The sequence below is a fragment of the Pyrus communis genome, chromosome 14 (genome assembly GCF_041283825.1).
Source record: "Pyrus communis isolate YQ-2024b chromosome 14, ASM4128382v1, whole genome shotgun sequence".
NCBI classification, from domain to species: Eukaryota; Viridiplantae; Streptophyta; class Magnoliopsida; order Rosales; family Rosaceae; genus Pyrus; species Pyrus communis.
The window spans coordinates 1,994,315-2,017,826 of NC_142578.1; the positions used below are offsets into that span (position 1 = coordinate 1,994,315).

The 23,512-nt window shown below is 36.1% G+C and overlaps 1 protein-coding gene across 6 annotated transcripts; it reads left to right on the forward strand.

The window, feature by feature from the left end:
• Positions 1–15,575: 15,575 nt before the first annotated feature.
• Positions 15,576–21,019, forward strand: LOC137712921 (transcription factor BIM1). 6 transcript variants are annotated; one of them, XM_088684707.1, is made up of 13 exons: positions 15,581–15,745; positions 15,846–15,973; positions 16,139–16,427; positions 16,844–16,921; positions 18,134–18,535; positions 18,662–18,731; positions 18,827–18,978; positions 19,086–19,194; positions 19,296–19,365; positions 19,450–19,545; positions 19,639–20,108; positions 20,279–20,408; positions 20,491–21,019. In XM_088684707.1, exons 3-13 carry the CDS (start codon positions 16,391–16,393, stop codon positions 20,593–20,595), a joined length of 1,719 nt encoding a protein of 572 aa, XP_088540833.1. In that variant the 5' UTR covers positions 15,581–15,745; positions 15,846–15,973; positions 16,139–16,390; the 3' UTR covers positions 20,596–21,019. The 6 variants fall into 6 exon arrangements, with proteins under 6 accessions (XP_088540835.1, XP_088540833.1, XP_088540834.1 ...); XM_088684708.1 differs by having other exon boundaries at positions 16,147–16,427; XM_068452123.2 differs by having other exon boundaries at positions 15,846–15,923.
• The last annotated feature ends 2,493 nt before the right edge of the window (positions 21,020–23,512 follow it).

Genomic DNA, 23,512 nt, shown 5'->3' on the forward strand with positions numbered 1-23,512 from the left:
TTCCAACACCTGGCACTATATTTAAAGCTCTTAGAATTTCATATTGTAAAATTGTATTTGTACTTAGAGAACTAAATAAATAAATAAAACGAAATCAAGTAATATCATATAGATTCAGATTGGTGAAAACATTCGTCACACATGAATGCATCTTGATACAATCAAACTCAAACTTCAAATATATAAGCACATGACAATTCAATCCAACGACACTCATTTTGTTATACCAGGTATTCAATCCAATCTCATAGGTATTCATAAAAGGTAAATTTTATTTGAACTCATATAATCTTTTTCTACATCCAACTCACACTCTACACCTATATTATTTTTAATTAAAAGTTTAATATATTTTTAAACCCAAATTTACTACCTAAACTATCCACGTAAACCCAATTCAAAATATATATTTATCTTTACACCCATTCCTTACCAATTTTCTTGGTGAACTTGGACTTCGTGAGCTTCTTGATCACCTTACTTTGAGGGTTTGCTATTACAAGCTGATAGATCAGAAGAAAGAATAAAACATAAGCTCATGATCAAACAAAACTATGAACTATGTCAAACAGAACTAGTCTTCCTCCTCATGTACCACTTTGAGATCCTGTGAACCAGATTTTGAGCAGATTAAATCTCCATCTTGCTAACTACGTTATTTTCATATATCGATATCTAACTTGTATTTAATTACCTTTCCCTTAAATAGTTTGCATTAGCAAAAGTAGAGATTGGTGCATCAATTTGAAGAATAAGAACTCGTGGAATATTATTCACAACGTATGATCAATGCTTCTACAAATCGACGATGGGGTCTCATCATCAGACAAAGAGGATACTTGACATCTCCTTTCCTCACCACGGCATTCAAGGTCATGGCTCCTTTGTTTGTTGTTTATCCATGGCGTTTGGCTTCTATTGGAATTATACTTCTGTCAAGTTTGAAGATTAAGCTGTACTTCCTCAAGATGAAATAGATATTGTGCTTTATATGCTTGGAAAGTTCTGGATGTCTAGTTTATGAAGAATTTTACGGTTCGTGATTTTCGATTTTTCTAAAAGATGTTATTGCTATTGTTAGTGCAGACAACACATAATGATGATTTCTTGTGAATAAATGGCTCAAATAAATGTTGATTAATTGCGTGATGAAAGTAGGATAAACATTGCGTGATAGTAGAATTTGATTATTTGGGATGTGGGTTTATTGATAAATTTTGGTTTTATTGTTAATTTCATCTTGTATTTGGTGGTAATTATGCAATAGGGTAAAAAAAATAATTCACAATTAAAATTTAAGTTAGGTGTAGAAAGAAGTTATATAGGTTCAAATAAATTTTCCCTTCATAAAATTAAAGCTATGAATTAGAAGGTGTTACAACAATTTTAGGGAAACAAGATAAGTAAAGAAAATGATTTCTATGTACTGGGCTTTATAGTGGGCTCCCAATCCGTTACACCACGTACATGAAGGTCCATATTTTCTGAAGTGCAGCTTACGTGGGCCAAATTCTCATCCTCGTGTGGGCTTCATCATCGAACTTCAATTTTTTTTTTTTTTTTTTTTCTGTCAAACTATAGATTTTGTTAGATTAGTCATGGACAGGATTCGATCTTACGCTGTTATGTAAAAGCTCAACTTCTTTCCACCAAGGGCATCCAACATAATTTTGGATAGTATCTTTTTGTTGTGGTGACTCAAAACCTAAACTTGCTCAACCCAAGTTGAACTAGTTGAGCTCTATATCGAGAGAGAGAGAGAGAGAGAGAGAGAGAGAGAGAGAGAGAGAGAGAGAGAGAGAGAGAGAGAGAGAGAGAGAGAGAGAGAGAGAGAGAGAGAGAGTATCCAGTAGGGTTGTCGCAATTCTGTTTTGAACATAAAGCATACATGTCGAGAGAAATTATTGACTCTGAGTTGGATCCAGTCAGCCATACGACCACATACCTATAAAACCCCTCTTCCCCACCCCACTCGCATTTCAGTTAACTTTGTCGTAGTTTGATGTAAGTACAAAGATTAGGTCCGAATGCTAGCTTGGCCAATATCGACATGTAGTGTGCCCATATCATGAGTTTGTAGCAACACCATCCAAATTCCAACATCTTAACTAGGCAATCATAATTCACATTGCACCATGTGACATCCAAACGGAGCTTTGTGGTCCTAACACAACACAAGAACCCGCAATGCGCTCAAAACACTGGCAAGTGCCGCCCACTAACGAAACCCTCATCATCCGATATTCCATGCCAAATTCCAAACAAATTTATTTGCCACGGTTGACGGCGACACTTGTCCCACCCCTCAAGGGGCCACGTTGCACTTGTAAGAACCAGGCAAAGGCGCACGCAATACCACCACGTGACCTCGCCGCGTCACCCACCACACCCCTTTCGCAACCCCTAAACGACAGGTCACTTGGGAGAGGCAGGCACATGCCCCCACTCGAGTTTTTTTTGCCTTCCCTCCTTTTTCCGGGATAGGTAATACGCTGGCCCCACCTTCCAACCCCACGTGACACCGTGAAGAGAAAAAGAGTGACCCCGCCACCGCCTAGTACGTGCTCATTTAGAGAGAGAGAGAGAGAGAGAGAGAGAGAGAGAGAGAGAGAGAGGGAGAGAGGGAGGGAGCCCTTGGTATATAGGCCTATGGCCTAAAGCTAGGAAAGCCACCCAAACAATGAAATCCGAAACCACTCGTGATGCGGCCATGCCCATGCTCCTTTCATCATTTCATTTCCCAAATTATCCTCGTTTCACCAACGGCATCACTCAAGACTCAAAGGAGTTGATCAGGTATTTCGTGAAAATAAACGACGTTAACATACTGTACCGGCGTATGACGGCGTTATGAAGGCGAGGGAAGATGTAGGCGATAGGCGTGGTGAGAGATAGGGTCCCCACCGCACGCGATGAGGCGGCAGGACTGATGAGGCGGCAGCTCCACTGGTATTTAGTCATGGGGATTGACAACAAATCCAATCTAATTGCCCTCCAAACTAACTCCAGTCCATTCATACTATTGGGCTAAGGGAGAGCTTGTGGGAGAGAGTAGACGGGAGTTCACGGTCCGAGTGCTTGAAGGGAAGTGACATCAAGTTGACGTCACAACCACGTTCTAAAAAATTGTGTCATGCGTGTGAGGGCGCGTCTTTGGCTTATTTTCAGACGATGGGGCCCATGTGTCTGCCCCACTCAATTACTTTGAATCTGGACCGTTTGATTTGAGATCAACGGTCCAGTTTTTTCGGCTTTAAAACATTTTTAGAAAAAGAAAGAAAATAAGAAATGTTTGGGTGGGCCACGTGTCTCATTCTGGACTGTTGGATTTCAAATTTTTTGTAATCCTACTGTCCAGATTAATTAAGTTAATAATTTTTTTAAAACTAATTTGAAAAAAATTATGAAAAAAATAAAAAAATTATATATATATTTTGATAAATACCTTTTTATTTTCTCCCACCTTACAACACATTTCAATATTTTCAACGATTCTAAATAGGTAAGGACATGCAGCGCGACGAAATTAGTTAAAAATCTTATCAAATTCTAGTCACAAAAATCATACTTTCGAATAATGACACGTTGCATGACAAGATCGGTTAAAAATATTATATTTTATTACCTATTGTCATGACTATTCATTTTAAAGATGGAGATATAAAATATAATTAACGTTCATTAAAAGTAATTACTATTCACAGAAGGAGATTCAATTATCAATTGTCGAGGAGTACCCTACACATTGAAATTGCTCTGAACGGCAGGGGATGGGCGCACGTGAGACATGAGGGGTTGCCTGCTCACGTGCATAGTGCTTAGCCGTCCCCGTTTCGTTCTCTTGCTCTCTTTGTCTGAGGGGGAGGGGGTCCCATCACGTCATTGTGAAAACATACGTATGCGTATCACATGGGTAAAGCCAATTTGCACCGAAAACTGCCCTTCCCAGTTTTCTCGTGCCCAAAAAATCCCTGACGTCAAAAATGACTGACTAACATTCTTGATGCGTCAATGATACGTAATCGTGACATCTCAAATGAATAAAGCAGTTTGATGTATTTTCACGTTTTTTCGACGCGTGACTCTAATTGCCTGTGAAGGGTAAATAAATTGTTCTCTCAATAACTCTTCCCCACAACGAGGAGTGCAACAGTGCCAATATCCATGTTCAGCATTCATTTTTGACAAAAAAAATTTCGTTGCAAAACAATGTGCAACGCGTTAAACGCTACAATAATGACTGATGATATAATCTTTAAAAATCTAATAAAATTATTAATCAATGTAGCGACTCAACGTGTGAATCCGAGAAACTTACATATAACGACATATTTATGTACAGTGTAAGACTCCTCAAACCCTACCATATCCTGTTGTGTGGCATTTTCAAATAAATTGGTTTGGGAACTTCACGAACTGAACTAACGCCGTTAACTAATTTTATTTTATTTCTTTTGACGGAAATAAAATAGAAGGAGAAACGGGATCGCGTAATAGTTGTAGTGGCGTGGGGGCCCACCGCGACGCAAGTGTGAGTTGGCCACGTGATTTGGGAGGCTGAAGATGTGGTAGGCGGACATTTTCAATCACGTGATGGAGCGCGGATTCCGAGGGGAAAGGGACACGCGTCCACGGCCGTAAAAGTCGTGGAGAAATCTCATTACTAATAGTTGGTTCCTAATATTTTGATTAAGATAGAGATTCTATTTGAATTTCTTCCATCAAAGCGCATAATTCAAATTTTTAAAATTTGATCAAACGGTTATAATTATTATAATTTTTAAAATAGCATCCTATTTATAACTGTTTGATCAAATTTTAAAGCTCGAATTGTATATCATGATAGATTTAATGGAAGAGATCGGAAAAGAGGATTCCTTTCCTTTTGATTAAACTAAGCAAGAAAAACGTAATTAATTAATCAAAGATGTCAGTGAAGGAGCCTGCGAGGGAATAGGGTATGGAAAATCCAGTTATCCTAAAACGCACACACGCGAAAACAATATGTTAACTAATCCCTAAACGGATTCCTTAGGAAGGGAATGTCCATGTTACGCCGAAACACTCTGTTACTAAAAGCCAAAGCCCCCCAAAGTTCCATCATTTTTTAAAACTCCCCCTACTAAATTAATAAAAGAGAAATATTAAAGAGATCTCAAAACTCTATCGATTATCTGCCACTTCATGTTTTTTTAATAATAATATTTTATAATGTTGGTAAGGATAATTGACGTTAAATTAAGATGAGGATATAGAGTTTATGGAGAGTTCCACTTCTAAATAATCTCATTTTTCTTAGTAAAATGCCAGCGTTACATGTTTTGCTTTGGTGGCTAAACACTCTGCTAATAGTTGTAATTCCATGCTTTGCTTTGTATTTGAAATTAAATTATTGGAGTTAAACAAAAAGTTTTACATTCAAAGAACAAACTTAAAAATTCACACTCAAACACACTTACAAAACATAAAAAAATTGTAAATAATAATCGCCCTTCCTCTTGTTCAACGAGTGGAATTACACAAGTACACTTACTTTTCAGTCGGGCAATTACATGCCATTGCCCTTGCCTCCTCCAATGGGTGAAATTCCTCAAAGGTATATTAATATAAATAAATTCATGTATTTTAATCTGAAATGTATAATTGTTCGGATTCTTCTTAATTATATTTCTCTAATTTTTCTCTTCTGAAATTAGATGAAGTATATATTAGCAAGCCAATTATTGTTAAACCTATCAATTTAATAATTATGCAAATGATATTTTAATTTTCATTTCTGCATGATATTCGAGATCATGCATGCATGAACTACTCTTTTGGAATTGGCTAATCCTTTCTCTTTGTTCTCGTTATAAAATTATTAAAATAAAATAAAGATTTTAAATAAATTATTGGTGCTGTGGATGGTACATGAACCCAATGTGCTGTCATTATGTATTGGAATCTTTAATCACTTTACTAATCACCTTGTTTTTAAGTTGTTAAGTGTATGGATTGCATTGGGTCTAATCCATCTCTTCTTTTTTCTTTTTTTTCTTTTTTTAAAAAAAAAAAGAAAAGAAAAGGGAGGGAATAGCTGGTGGCTCGCCGACATTCTACCTTTTTGGAGATAGGGAAGACTCACAGATACATTTTGACCTCCTTCTGACCTTCATTGTGTGATCATTTACCAACATCAGAAATCGAACTCAATACAAAGCTATGGTCCAATGTTTTAAAACGTATGCCATGTAGATTATGAAATGGGATTTAAAAATTGTTTACTACACAAATGACATTGTTCCAAATTAATAGCAGCATGTTGGGTTCCTTTTAAACCATGTAGATTATGAAACCATCATCGCATGTGTGACAATTACCAAACATTGCAATGGATTTATAGTTTAATTGGTGAACTGAAAATATGCAGGTTTAACAAATCTGGTATATGCTGGTCTAATAAACCTGATAAAATGTGTTTTATATCTGTTTATTTCTTATTTATATCACAACACTTTCATATTCATTGTTTACGTTAAAGATTATACATATTGAGGTTGGATTCCTCACACGCGTATTTATTTGTTAGTAACTTAGTATTACATCCAGATTCACGAAACAATAATTTTGTCAATCATATATATTATAACATTTAAACAAGTAATGTATGGTTGCTTGTTAATAGCTCTCAAAATATGTAAATTTTTAATATGATTGTCACACCTTCAAGTAGCTAGTTTTATGAATACGTTCAATTATAAAATGTATTTCTATTATAGATGTTGCACTGTAAATTCATAACATATCATCCTCGGCATCCACGATAATATAACACGTAAATTATCTTACCAAAACCATGAAGTATGAGTTCAAAAAAAAAAAAAAAAAAAAAAAACCATGAAGTGTGAAGATTTCTAATGAGAAATTTTGGGATTAGTTTAAGAATAAATGGGGATCACGGGACCCAAATTAAAGAGGATCGATGGTGACAGAGTTAGTTTGGTGGGCTCATCTCCCGTCTCTCAACTCTGATCATCTCTTCCAATTTTCCAAAGGTGAGAGGGCCAAAGCAATATATTATTATTGTAACATCTCACATTGTTCAAGGAAGTGGATCCTGTAATCCTTATATGTATATTCTCATTTCTACCTAGCACTAGGCCTTTGGGAGCTCACTGGTTTCGGGTTCCGTAGGAACTCCGAAGTTAAGCGAGTTCTCGTGAAAGCAATCCCAGGATGGGTGACCCACTAGGAAGTTCTTGTCTGAGTTCCCAGAAACAAAACCGTGAGGACGTAGTCGGGGCCCAAAGTAGACAATATCGTGCTACGGTGGAGTCGAGCTTGGGATGTGCTGGGGGCTCGGGCCGGGATGTGACAATTTGGTATCAGAGCCAATCCCTGGCGGGAAGTGTGTCGACGAGGACGTCGGGCCCCTAAGGGGGGTGGATTGTAACATCCCACATCGCCTAGGGGAGTGGATCCCGTAAGCCTTATATGTATATTCTCATCTCTACCTAGCACGAGGCCTTTTGGGAGCTCATTGGCTTCGGGTTCTGTAGGAACTCCGAAGTTAAGTGAGTTCACGCGAGAGCAATCCCAGGATGGGTGACCCTCTAGAAAGTTCTCGTGTAAGTTCCCATAAACAAAACCATGAGGGCGTGGTCGGGGCTCAAAGCGGACAGTATCGTGCTACGGTGGAGTCGAGCCTGGGATGTGGTGGTGGCCTGGGGCGGGATGTGATAATTATTATTATTTTTTTTAACAAACGATATTATTTGTACTAAGGTAAGGAGTGTGATAAGCCTCATAATAAACTAGTAATAATGTGGTTCAAATTCGTCTTTGGCAAGAAACAAATCTAAAACCTTTCATTTACAAATAAAAAGAAATATCACTAAATTATAGTACTAAATGACGAGCGGGCCAAAGCAATTAAGTAAAGCAAGAAAACAAAGTGTTTGTGGTGGTGGTGTTTTTTCTTTTGCGGGTATTTTGATGCACGTGAGGTGGGGGGTCAACTCAGTTGTCCCCAAGCCATTGGCTTTGCCTTTGTGACGACCACCATGAAAACGACCGCCACGTCACTTTTCAGGTCACATCTTCCTCCCAGCGGTTGAGCCTCTCATTATTACCTTCTTATCCGCCCATCATCGTCCCAATCCCTAATCTTATTTTTATAATTACAACTTTGGTTTCTTGTATTAATTAGTTGTTGCTTTCTCACGTGGTACTCGAATTGTTTTGTTACCATCTCTTAATCGAACAAAATTTTTATTATGTTCTGGTGTTTGATATGCAACGAAAGGATGATGAGCTAAATGTGTTTTAGTGGTACATGATCAAATAGTCGTAGTTGTTAGCGTATAAATATTCATAGTTCTTAACAAGATAAATTTTGATAAAACTGTTTGATTACAACAGCCCCGCATGGGGTGAAACTACCATAGAGTTGAAAAAAATCGAGACTCATGCTTCGGATAACATGGTTAGACACTCATACCCACACTTTCTCCACTATTAGTCATGACACAAAAACGCAAGTCATATCAATTGTTTTGTTACCATCTCTTAATCGAGCAAAATTTTTACTGGAAATATGACTTTAACCCCTCAAACTCATTTTCTTTCATATAAAACCCGACATAAATTTTTTACTCGAATAAAACCCAATGACTAGACTCCACATAAGCAAATTCATTAATTATGTTTGACTTTACACATTTAAAATTTTTTGAATGCCTAAAATACCCCTTTTTGCATGTTTAATGTGTACAATTAAACATATGTGGATTTTAAGGAGGATTAATGATTTTACAAAAAAAAAAAAAAAAAAGGTACTAATATTCTAAATGCATTGCATGTTATATGAGAATTCAAGATTTCCACATTTTGTAATTAATTTGGTTGATTCATGTTTCTCTCACTCCATAAAATTTGCTTCTAATTTGATATAGGAATTAATTTGGCAAGTTTTCTTAATCTTAACAACATTTTTCAATTTAAATATATATATTTTTTAGTGAAATAGTCTATATTTTAAAATATTTATCAATAAAATAATGTACCTATTGTTCAAATTTTAGGATAAAAATTTACTTGTTCTTATTTAACAATAATGTATCCACAATGTTATTTTTGTATGAATATAATTTACATACTTTTTGATTTTATATGAAACTAATTTACCTATTGTGACAATAATGTATCTACAATACTTCATAAAAGATTTACCTTTTTTAACAACAATAGTGTATCTACAATTTTGTTTTTGTATGAATATAATTTACCTACAATTTAACTTTTCAAAAAATGTATCTTCTATTTTATGTTTTACTATCATATGTATGTTTATGTGTTCGCAAAATAATATAGTTAAGAGATATTGTAATGCATTTATATTAATTCATTATTAGACTAGTAAAAGAAATTGTTAAAAACGTTAGCTATAATGGTTGGCTAATAATGGGTTGTATGAGAACAGTTATAGAAAGTTGTGGCATAAATTGTAAATAACTTATATTAATAGGTTACTTGTTTTCTTATGTTGCCATTTATTTAAATTTTGGGTTTTTATTGGATGTTGATTCATAGTTGGGTTTTTATCCGAGATATATGAGTTGTATGGGCCTATATCTAAACAATTATGTTATGGTGTTTGATATGCAACGAAAGGATGATGAGGTAAATGTGTTTTAGTGGTAAATGATCAAATAGTCGCGTATAAATATTCATAGTTGTTAACAAGATAAATTTCGATAAAATTGTTTGATTACAACAGCCCACGCATGGGGAGAAACTACCATAGAATTGAAAAAAATGGAGACTCATGCCTCGGATAACATGGTTAGACACTCATACCCACACTTTCTCCACTTTTAGTCATGACACAAAAACGCAAGTCATATGATATGACCTCTACAATACATATGTATATTGATAAAAATTATTGTGCGAAACTGAAATGCCAACCATGCATATAAACTTAACACCTTATTCATCATGATATTGAACTATATGCGTTCTCTTATATTACTATCACGCTATACTTAATGTGCTAACTAATTGGGTTGCTTAATATAAATTTATAAACGCAACTATCAACTAAGCATTGTTGTGACATCCCACATCGCCCAGGGGAGTGATCCTTAAATGTATATTCCCATCCCTACCTAGCACGAGGCCTTTTGGGAGCTCACTGGCTTCGGGTTCCGTAGGAACTTCGAAGTTAAGCGAGAAGGGTGCTAGAACACTCCCATGATGGGTGACCCACTGGGAAGTTGCTCGTGAGTTCCCAAAAACAAAACCGTGAGGGAATGGTTCCCAGAAACAAAACCGTGAGGGCGTGGTCGGGGCCCAAAGCGGACAATATCGTGCTACGATGGTGGAGTCGGGCCCGGGAAGTGATCCGCCCCGGGCCGGGATGTGACAATTTGGTATCAGAGCCTAACCCTGACCGCGAGTGTGCCGACGAGGACGTCGGGCCCTTAAGTGGGGTGGATTGTGACATCCCACATCGCCCAGGGGAGTGATCCTTAAATGTATATTCCCATCCCTACCTAGCACGAGGCCTTTTGGGAGCTCACTGGCTTCGGGTTCCGTAGGAACTCCGAAGTTAAGCGAGAAGGGGGCTAGAGCACTCCCAGGATGGGTGACCCACTGGGAAGTTGCTCGTGAGTTCCCAGAAACAAAACCGTGAGGGCGTGGTCGGGGCCCAAGCGGACAATATCGTGCTACGGTGGTAGAGTCGGGCCCGGGAAGTGATCCGCCCCGGGCCGGGATGTGACAATTGTCCTGCATGTGATGTAAAATAAGACGGCAATTTATAGAATATTTATTTTCCAGTATACAAATCTATAGTTTTCTCTCGATAACGTGTCTTTTTAGGTCTATTTTTGCGTCCGGTTTCTCTCCTAGTTCATCCTCTTCTAACATAATTATCATATTATGATAAAATTATCCTAATAATTAGGACACGGTGACACGGTGTTAGCTACATCTTCTTACGAAGTGCTACCATACTAATTAATTAGTTAAGATATAATGTGACTTATTTAAGGAATTAATTAGAAGAAAAACAAGTGTTTGCAAGCATCTTATCATTTGGGTCCTCTTTTGGATGGGCATCACATGACAATTCATATAATATAATTAGTATTACAACACATAAACATATAAATATACCTTGACACGGCATTTGGCTTATTACTCATGTTCCCTAAAATATCAAATCCAATATATATTTTGGCAAACCACAAGTTAAAAGAAATATTAAAGTAGTTAAGACAGGCTTGAGGTATCCAAAAGAATTCTTAAGGAATAAAAGTATTAGGTGGTCGGTGTATTTTTGCTCGCCACTCTCAAATGGTGGTAAGAATTATCGCATTACTTATCATCGTTAGGTGAATTTAAATTTTGAGATTTGTGTTTATCCCCTACACATATCTTAAATTTTAAACTCATCTAACGGTGGTAAATAAGATGGTCATCATTATTACTTGAGGGTAGTGAGGAAAAATATAATAACACCTATCATCGACTTATTAAAACACATAAAACAATACACCACGTGACTTGTATTTCACTGCTTTCACCACTTAAACATGAATCGTACGACTTATTAATTTTTATTTTTTTTCTTTTGTACGACTTGTGAATTGAGAGCCATGTTCTGCAAATTTTAATATATACTATTTCTAAGATTTATATAATGGAAAATAGATAAAAAAAAGATGTTGTCACGCCAAGCTGTTGGATCGCAATGTGAATGCTAAAAATTGGCGTGCATGATTGTCGGAGATTAATGTAGAGATAAAGAACCATAATTCTTGATTAATTAACATTAAGATTCTCCATGAACATGTGGAAGTACGAGAACATATTATCCATTTTTCTTTACGTTTAAAGAACACAATCTTATTTGTGATTACTGTATTAGCATTTGCAGATGGATAATTTCAAATGAAATTCCAACCATTGAACAAATATAAGAAATAAACGTACAGTAAGAATTTCCCGAAAGAAAAATGAATTTGCAGAAAACTTGGAAATTAGTTTGAGATATATGGAGAAGAGAGAGACTTACATGCACGAATCGCAATAACAGTATATGATATTAATAATACAATAAGAATTGATATGTGTAAGTTAAAACACATTGCACGATATCATTAGCTATGAGCTTTATGACAGTGTCCTAAAAAATGTAAATAGTCCATAACTTAGAAATGCTAATGAGACTCTTTTAAAGTATGACTCTTCATAGACGCACTACACCTCACAGTTAATGTCAGTTCCCGTGCCAACATGATAAAACATTGTGCAAAAAATATGAGATGATAAAAAGTCCGTAAAAAGTCTCACTTTTGAGAGAAACTTCTTAGCATTTCTCTAACTTATATGACAAGTATAAACAACTATCATGATATTACATTTCAATTATTCGATATTATGTATAAATTTTCCTACTCATTGAATTGTATAATTAACATGAAGTTGTTGGAGAATAGGTCGGTTGTATTACAAAATAATATACAACTAATACATAGAGTTTTCATCCTTAATATCACTGAGAGTTTTGTATAAAACCCAACATCCAATAATATGTAGTTAAGTTGAAAGAACATTACTAATGTTGTGTTGGTAGTAAACCTAGACCTACAAAGTATATTCGAAATGTTATAAGGGAGGTATACAACGTAGGTTATGATATCCACACACTCCTTTATACATTTCACACATTCTTTTTAAATTTTTATTTTTTAATTTTCTTCAATTCATTCGACCTAACAATTAAAAATTATAAAAAATATAAAAATAAAAAGAAGTGTGCGAATAACATTCCTTCACGGAATGCATCCGCACACCCCTACAATATACTCATATAAGTTAACACAGACATGATGGGGTTACATCGGGAAGTGGAATGCGACGGCCCACACCACATACAAGTCCCGCGTTTCCCGGCACAGATGAAATTAAAGCCAAATCAGTGACTGAACTCGTGAGGAGGGAATGGAGCGGCACGTGACATTTCCTCCGTTACCACCAACATCCTCTCTCTCTCTCTCTCTCTCTCTCTCTCTCTCTCTCAACGGAACCGGGTTCCCTTTAGTGTTTTCTAGTGGAAATTCTTCTTTAAAAGTTAGAGCGATCCAGACCGTTGAAATTTGATTCGACGATTATAATTATTATAAATTTTAGAAAGTTCCTTTATTTGTGGCTGTTGAATCAAGTTTCAACAGTTCGAATCGTTTGCTCAGCATACTCAATTTTATTGAATCCAAAAGGGATCCGACTCCTCTCGAAACCTCGTGAGCTCTGACTGAGTAGCAGTAATAATAATATATGATTCGATAAATAATGGGGATTAGTGCCAGTAACCATCACTCAAGTGTGCATTAAATCCCGAGATAACGGAGGTCAACATTCTACTGTTCCCATGTCAACGCTTAATTAGTTTACCCCACCACGTGACTCTCCTTTATTTTCTTTGGCCATTTTTTGGCTTCTGTCCGTCCTGTGTAACTTGCATTGCCTTCCTTTCTGCGCGTCCTGGCAGGACTCCTGCTGCTTTGCTTCCACAAGTTATGTCTGCTTCGGCGATCCAAACTCCCAAAAACCGCAGGGAGACAGAGTGTCCTTTCTCTGTGGCCTTTGCCCCCTCAATGCACGTGCATTCATTTAACCCTAACCCTACTTCCAGTAACCCACTGTTTCATACAGTCAAAATCTTATTTCAAAAATGAACTTTCGTGAAATCTCTGTTACTTCATGTTTTTAGCATTATATTTTATAACATCAGTATGAAAATTGACGATAAATTATGAGATGGTGGAAAGTCTTATTTTGAGAGAGTCTCTGTAGCATGTTTCTTTAGAAAATAGGTAGGTTAAGTTTCAATTGTTAATAATAACTAAGTAGCTAAAATAGTTTTTTGACGCTGTTTACTTGCTAATTTAACAAAAATTTAGAGTTTCTCTTAGAGATGCTTTAAAAATATTTGTGGATCTACTTATCTAATGAATTTAGATAAATATTTAAGGATAAATATATTTTCTAAAAAAAGTACGATATTTACTGATTAAGAAGGAATTCGCATTAGATTCAATCGAAAAAATAAGAGTGCCGCAACATAGAGTACATTAATCAATGATGGGCTTGCATATGGGCATATCATCTCCACGACCACGATGTTGCATGACCACTAGCGTAAGAGGAGAATCACATTTCCAACAACGCCAACTATAGTTCTTGGCATATTTGGACCGCCACTCTTGCATCGGGCACGTTGTCGTATTTTTTTTCGCTTTTATGATTTCTATAGATCACCTAGTGCTTAGTTTAGTTGTATTACTATTCACTTAAAAGTGGAAAATCTTCACCTTCCCTTAATGTATATAATATCGCTGTATTGAAACAAACAATAATACTTTAGTGTAACCTGCAAGTACCATTACTTTAGTGTAACCTGCAAGTACAATTACAAGTACGGTTACAATTACAAATCAAACTTGTATTGAAACAAACAATGATACTTCTGTTTTCCATGCACTCACCATTTAATCCTAATTCATAATTTCACGCCAGTCGAAGAGAACATCCCAAATCACAAAAATAGATCAAGTAGTTAGAGTAATGCAAACTTCAATTAAGGTAATGTATTTACTAGTTAACATATATTAAGATGGAATCGGTAACTTTAAGTATTTATTGATCTCACTATAACCTTATAATTAGTATGAATTTTAAAATTTACTTCAAATTTAAATTATTACTTTCTAGCATCAAATTTTCACTCATAACGTCTGAAATCTTAAAGACGGTTCTTTTCTAATATAAAAAAAAAAATCCATAACTAAAAAGAGAAGAAAGAAAAAGCCTTTGTTCTTTTTTTTCTGAAAACAAAATTAGAGTCATTATCTGTATGTGAATAGATTTTTCAATGTGACCGGAACGCGGAGTGGTACATCACGTGTTATTATGAAAATAGTGAAATATGTGTGTTAAAAAATTAATAACTTGAAAAGTAAAATTTCTCACTACTTATATAAAAACACATGATGTACTATTCGTGTTCCGATCACAATAAAAAATTTCACTTGTATGTGGACAAACGGACAGAACACATGAAAAGACTATTACTCGGGATTGCCATATCATAAAAAGAATAAACAAAAATCGGGATTGCCGAAAATATAAAAAACCTCCAACCCAAAAAGTAAATAATTGAGTTCCGTGAACCCAAATTAAAAAAAAAAAAAAAAAACTTTAACAAAAAACCTTCATGTGATTTATTTTAACAAAAAAATTATATTTTTATACTAAAAAATTAATCTTGATGCTATTTATTTTATCCTTATTGTTAAAACTCAAAGTTTTCAAAATATTTTCATTAGTTTTTCCAAAAAATTCCCTTACCCCCGTTATACTAAACCGGAGTGCACTCCAAACAGTACCCTTTAAGACTTTAACCCTCCGTTTCACTCACTTAACGCCGTCAACCCTGCCGCAACCCTGCCGCAACGTCGTTATCCCCACCGCGGCTTTCACCTAACGGAAAAAACCCAAAACAAACATTAAAAAAATGCAGAACGCAAGGGAACGCAGACTTATAAAAGATCTCCAGCCAAAGAGCTCACAAGCTCGCCAAGAGAGAGAAACAGAGTTTTAGAGAGAGAGAGAGAGAGAGAGAGTCCGACTATCGGCGCACAGTTCGTCATCGGAAATTCGGAAAAAGGAGACGAAGGTGATGTGAATTTCCGAAAAGGTGAGATTTTTAAGCTCGAAAAATATCGGAGCCGATTTTTCTCCCTCTTTTTGTTGTCATGCATTTCTGTTCCATCTGAATTGAAAGCACTTTTCTGCAGTGAAATTCCGACTGTGGAGCTGAATCTTCACGTGAACTGCTGCAATAATTCACAGTTTTCAAATCGCCGAGACTGCAGGTCCGAATTTTCTCCGGTTTATAGATTTGAATTCTATTCGGATCTTATCGGTTTGTGATTTTCAAGCTCTTGATTTTTTTAATAAATTCTTTTGCTTTACTGAAAGACGATAATCTAAAATAATCTGATCAACGAACGCAAAATTCGAGATTGGAATTTTCTTGATATGTATGGGGAAAATTAAAAAATTGACGATTTCGTGCCGAAAATTTAAGAGTTGCAGGCGAAGCGAAGCAATTGGTATCGAAAAGCATTGGGAGAATTCGAATCAAAGCTTGGGTTTTGTGTTTCCTCTCGTCTTCTGAAAGCGAAAGCGAATGTGCCTTCGAACTTCCAAGGCTCCCCGCGAATCTGTGAAGCTGAAGCAGTCGAAAGAATTTGAAAACGGAAGCAGAAAGCACTGAAGTTCCTTTAAAATTACGAAATTTTCCGGGAAAATAATATCTAAGCCGGCGGCCTGTGCGGATATGGAGCTTCCTCAGCCCCGGCCGTTCGGAACGGAAGGTATTTCATTGTTCGAAAAGAATTATAAGGATTTTTTGACATTTTAGCCAAAATATTCGCAAAATTTGTTCTAATTCTTCACTTTGCTCCGATATTTAAAGTAATTCTTCAGATTATCCATCGTCAATCATTTTAGTCTTTATGTAATTTTTTTTCGTAAATTGCGAGTATTTTAATGAAATCAACTCATCTGCTTGAAATGGTAGTTTCTCCAATCTAACGAAGATTTTCAGAGAAAAAGCAAAATGATCGATGATGATGGATAATTACATGGCCAATCCTATTGATTTTAAATCTGACGACCAAAGTGGAGCTATGACATTCTCAAATAACATTTTGACAAATGTGTTTTAGGAAATGGGAAGGGAATTAAATGTGTTTTATTTCTTAACCTTGATTTCAAAGTTTTTCTACAGGAAGAAAATCGACGCATGATTTTCTGTCACTCTACAGTCATTCAGCTGCCCAGCAAGATCCAAGATCACCCGCACAAGGTATCCTTCCTTTTTTCTTTTTTCTTCTAATTATTTTTAAAAATATTTAAACAATTATAATTCTTCGTTTATACCGCGAAAGAAATTTTGGTACAACGAGATTCTATTGTAACGCATCTTAAGCTAGTTATTTACGTTAGAGTTCGTGGTAGATTCGAAATGCGTCACATTCACATGTTTGTAACATAACGATCTTTATTCTCTTCACGATGATTTTTATATTTAGAATTTTTGTTATGATGTGCAAATTAAGTGGTGGATAACTAATTATTTATTATCTCGTGCCTTAATCTTCTCACGTATTTACAAATGATTTGAGATACCGTCACATTAACGTTTTTAAAAAATAAAGTTCTTTCTTCTCCTCTTAAAGATTGTTTTCTATTTTTTTAAAAAGTTTTTTTTTTTCCTTCTTCTTCTGATTATTTGCATGTGTGAATTGATATGCAAGAGAAAATATGTATTTTGCTTGTTTTGTTAGACAAATATAAACTCTGTCTCTGTAAATTTATTTTACATCAATCTCTAATCCGAATGATCGAGAAAAGAAAGAGAGTCAAGAATCTACAGCCGATACTTTGTTTTTCACGTCGAATCCGTAAGACATAATTTAGACAAATATAAGGGTCAGGATTATGCATGCACGTGAGCGCAATTGAATCGTGGATCTGGTTGTTATCAATGTGGGCCATCTATGTTGTAGGCCAGCCTTGAAACAGTTAAAATTGGCTGCCAATGCGAAAAAGCAAACGGCAACCCTTTACCACACCTGATGGGGCCCACCCATGGAAGTTAGACTTGATTGGACACTTAACGTGTCGCATATCACGCCTGATGCAGGTGCACGGTATGAACCGTGGGCTGTGAAGTTGATGATCCATGTTTTTTAGGGTTATTTTTGTTTAATTTTATAAAACTTTGTCATATTAATTAAATTTTGTGAACATGTTTTCTTCAAAATCTTGGATCTGAAATATGAATCCGAAAAACTGGATCGTGAGGACTGAATCCGGAATGTTTCGGTTTTTTAATTATGTTTCGAGCTATATTCTATTATAATATATACTAATTTACGAAAACCAGAATTCGAATTTAGGTGGAGAGCGTTACAAACTACCTAGGCAACATGCGTCCCGAGTTTCCCGAGAAACTTTACCTTACCAATTTTCCTGCCTCCGCTCAACACCTTGACTTTTTTTTATGTGATTTCAGGAGGCTACCTTGAAACACACGATTTCCTACAACCACTTGAACGAATGGGAAAGCCATGCATTGCTAAGGAAGAGACCTCAGCTGAGATATCAACCACTGAAAAACCACCGTCTCATGCGGCGGCGCAGCCGACTACTTCTGTGGAGCACATTCTTCCCGGTGGGATTGGGACTTACAGTATAAGCCACATTTCGTATATTAATCAAAGGGTTCCGAAACCAGAGGGATCGCCGGTGTTTACAGTTGCACAAGCAAGTAGTAGCGAGAAAAACGTTGACGAAAACTCGAACTGTAGTTCTTACGCCGGAAGTGGATTCACTTTGTGGGAAGAATCTGCAAAGAATAAGGGAAAGACAGGGAAGGAGAATGTTGTGGGAGAAAGACCCGCGGGTACCGTGAGAGGTAATTAAACTTAATTTGTGTTTTTGCATCCATGTGGTGCATAATTTGTGTGCCTTAAATTTCAATGCAATGAGAAGAAACAAAAGATGGAAATGAAACTCATGGCAGCTACTGGGATTTTGACAGGGCAATGGACCTCTTTGGAGCGGCCTGCGCAGTCATCTTCCAACAATCATCGCGGCTGCTTCAGTTCTCAGTCAGTCCCTAGCCATCTCAAACTCTACTATTGTCGGTGTTATTGGGTTCGATATCATATATGCAGTTTTTGATACATATATGGAATGTCAATAGGTCATCTGGGCAGAAGAACATGAGCTTCAGGGAGATGATGAAGTCTGCCGCCAAGGATAGTACCCAGGAAGACGAACTAGACGATCAAGAAGAGTTTGTTCTAAAAAAAGAGACCTCTACCGCTACCACGAACGCCGCCACCCCCTATAAGGGTATGTCTCGTAGTTAGATGGATAAAATTCGTTTGAAATTCTTTACCCTATTATTCTCCTACTTTTTTTTTTTTTATCTTCACCAAGGAGTTTGTGTGTTTCTGAAGGCGATTTGAGGGTAAAAGCTGATGTTAAGAGCTCTGATCAGAAGGCTAACACGCCACGATCCAAACATTCTGCCACAGAGCAGCGAAGGAGGAGCAAAATAAATGACAGGCAAGTTCATCTTCGATTTCACATGATAAAAATCTAATGATAGCTCCTTGGCGGTTTTGACAACATAATCGTAGATTGACCCTTGAAAGTTGTATGTGCAGATTCCAAATGTTGAGAGAGCTCATTCCTCACAGTGATCAAAAGAGAGATAAGGCGTCGTTTTTACTAGAGGTACGCACAATTATTAACTGTTGTAAGTTATTCCTTTCTTTTCGAATTTTTGAATGACCGGGTTTTAATCTTTTCGCTTCCCAGGTTGTCGAATACATTCAGTTTTTACAGGAACGAGTAAGCAAGTACGAGGGTTCATGTCAAGGATGGAATCCTGATCCAGCAAAATTGATGCCTTGGGTAAGAAGTCAGGCCTTTATCCTTTGTGGCATGTATGCTGTTCATACCGCGACGTATTTATTAGTAGACTCATTAATCTTTTTCTCGAAACAGAGAAACAATCACAAGCTTAGGGAAAGTTACTGTGATCAATCTCGAGGCATCAATGGTGGGTCTGCTCCTGCATTAGCGTTTGCTGCAACGTTTGATGAGAAACCTACTTCTGTCTCACCGGCAATCCCCGGAAGCTTTGCTCAGAACCCTGCAGAATCCGACACAAGTACTGAAACTACCTTCAAAGCAGTGGATCACCACCCTGGAATAACAAGCAAGCCGATGCCCTTTCCCTTGGCAATGCAGCCAAACTTCTTCACTCCTGTCAGGACTAGTGGTGCTGCCGCCGCAGTACCTCAAATTCCACCTAGATTGCCGTCTGATGCAGAGAACACATCTCGACATCAACCTGTGCTATGTCAGACGATATCACGTACCACTGATGGTGCTGCTACTCGGGAGAAGCTTAAAGAACAGGAGCTGACAATTGAAGGCGGTCGAATTAACATCTCAAGTGCCTACTCCCAAGGGTGAGTTTTCTTGTGCTCTAAGTTACATCTTCAATCGGTCTTTCCGTGTTTGTTTCGAGTTTATTGAGCTTACTTCGAAAATGTGCAAACCATAAACCTTGAAATCTCTACTTTGAAGATGCGTATAGATATATGAGTGAATGACATAAGCGGATTTCGGCATTGGACAGGTTATTGAATACGCTGACACAAGCCCTGCAGAGTTCCGGCGTGGATTTGTCACTGGCCAGCATCTCCGTGCAAATCGAGCTAGGGAAGCGAGCAAATAGACGATCACCTATACCAAAATCTGCTATTAAGGTATGTCATGTTCGTGTAGCTACGCATCGATTTTGAGTTCGTATTACAAACACAACTAAACTTGTCTGTCGTTCTGCTGCAGGAAAATGAGATTCCCATAAGCACTTTAGGGAAAAAGCACTCTGTAATTGCAAGCAGTGAAGAATCTGAACGCGCCCAAAAGAAACTCAAGACATGCAGAAACTAATTAATTATTATTTTTTAAATATAATTATTTCATTTTTTAAGAACCCCTTTGATGAAGTATGGGGTTTATAATTATTCATGTCTTCTGTTGGTGGCAGAAGACTTGACACTAAACCGAGCGCAACAATATTCTAGGATTTATACGGTCAATCCTACTTAGTGAGATAAGGTTTTATCGTTATTGTTTATGTCTTCTGCTGGTGCATTTTAACCTACTCAATCGAGATAGAGATTAATTGTGTACAATGTACATGTAGTTTCTCATTTCTGACAATTTATTTAGTTAGTTGGGATCCAAATTCCATAGACTTCCTAACCGAAATACTATTTATTGTTTTTGGTGTCTAGAGACGAGATTTGAGTGTAAACATAATCTCCTTTATTGTCAAGGCTTCCATTATAATGCTGAGAAGCTGCTTTTGCTATTTTCAGTTGAGGATGCTTTTTCTTCTTGTAATTTTTATTTCTTGTGGATGAAGTGCTAATGATATTTTTTTATTTTATTTTTATTTTTAATCTTACTCATTTCTTATCATAATTATTCCACGCAACCCTTAACGGGTGTGCATCATGTGCAGTTCTAAGTGGTGATCACTGATCTTGGGCTGGTCAAACAACAACTCATTATTGCACATGATGCAGTGGTTGTTCGCGAGAATGTATACTTTTCTCATCATGAAGGTGCTCACTTAATGTACCTTTCTCAAGAATCCGGATCCTCGTCAGATCCTTTTTGTGAGGATTTCAGAGATCTGTAAATCATATATGTTCATCGTACGGTCAGTAATCATTTTAAATATTTTTATTTAAAATTAAATACAAATAGTACATGACAAAAACTGACTGCACGATGTACGATGAACGGACACGATTTATGGATTCCTAGGATCATCACCAAAAGGATCCGAAAAGGATCCTGTTGGCTTTCTCAAGATTAATAATTTAATAGTCGTATTCTGCCTAATATTTAGTTCGACACTCAATTATGCACCTAATGTGTGCTTTTAGGGTTCATATAAGAGATTGTTACGATCGGTCGTCACTTAGACCTGCACTTGATGTCCGGCATTAGGGATTTGCACAAGAGACTACATCACATGCATAAGGGTAGTGACTCCACGCCTCTTTCTTTCTTTCTTTCATTTGGGCCAACCCAATAAGAGGTATGCCAGCCTAGCCTACTACCTTAACATGGACCCAATCTTATAAATTGTTCATTGATAAGAAACTATATAATTTATTAATTAACCTGTTCATGATTAAATATATTTTGATAATAGTATAATTTGAATATTACACCAAACTCAGCAACCAATAAGAGTGATTAAGTTATTAATTAGTAAATAAATGGTTGGATCAAGTTTTCAAAACATTGGATCGGGTGAATATTATCATAGGGATCGTCTTCTGAGGACTTTTTCTCACTTCAATTACCTAAGAGCATCGTAAACCCAGAAAACTTCCAACTTAGAATTTTATGTACATTATATAATATACTCAACAATTTCATTTAAAACCATGACTAAAAAATATGCATATAATATCAACCTAACAGATGGTATTTGAGTTTTATGACCATCACACTCGTGCAGTAAAAGATAATGATTCTTTTATTTATTGACTTCAAATACAAGTTAAGGTGTTTCTGCATTTCCTTTCATGCTCAAGGTGACGTACACCGACAGAAACTTAAACTCTGCGTAATTAATCCTTAAGTACTACAAGTAGTGATTAGGGTTTATTTATTTATTTTATTTTATTTTATTTATTTATTTAAGGGGACTAGTTGGTGGTTTTGCCACGGCAGTCTACTCTTTCAGGGGCTGAGAAGATTCATAGAGGCATTTTAACCCCTTCTCTGGCTACTATCGTGCGATTTATCAGCGGCAAGAATCGAACTCATAATGTAATGTGTGTAAGACGGGCCTAGAATTCCTCCCCAATTATTGAACCACCTGCGGTGGTTATTAGGGTTATTGAGCATCGACCAATAAGTTACCAGGCAGATTGCTCTTTGTTCACTGTGGATTTCTTGGATCATACAAATCTAAAAACGATTCTCAAAAAATATTATATAAATTTTTTATAAGAGAAAAAAAATAACACATAAAACTCTAGGCATGTCTTCTCGTTCATGATTGATTTATATATTGTATTGTAACCATATATACATACATACATATATATATATATATGTGTTATCGAAACAAGACAAAGTAATAGTATTTAAAACAATGATGAAAATATTAAAAGACACTTATATATTTAACAAGGTATCTTTTGTATTCTTTTTCCAATTAATTGAGATGATGAGATCATTTTTGGTTCTTGTGGTGGTGGTTATTATTTGTCCTAGGGACCAAAAAATAAAAAATAAAAAAATTTAGCTCAATACTTTAGGGCTTGGAACGATTTTTATAGTGATATATGTGAGTTTGATTTTTGCATATAAAGAATCAAGTTTTCTGGTTTTGATTTTTATATGATTTAGATTTAAAAGTTGACTTCTCTTATTGAATCCAAAATTTTCCGTCCAATATGCGAGTTGTGATACCAAATAACTTATATTCATAGATCACAAAAAAGAAAAAGAATTGATACACACAAGAAGTTGTAATTTATTTGCAAAGAAAATGATCATGACATGGTAGAGCATCATTAAAGAAGGTGTCAAATGTAAAACATCAAAACGATATTTGATGGCTTATGTGGTAATTTCACTTTTTGTACAATTTTTTGCTCCACCCAATATGTTAAATAAAAATATCATTTTATAATTCAAATAGTTAGAAAACACAACAATATTTATTGAGACAATAATTCAAATACTTGGAAAACACAACAACATTTATTTAAAAAAAAAAATTCATTAAATCAATTGGCAACAATTGTCAAATTTGAATCCAAAAGGCTTTACC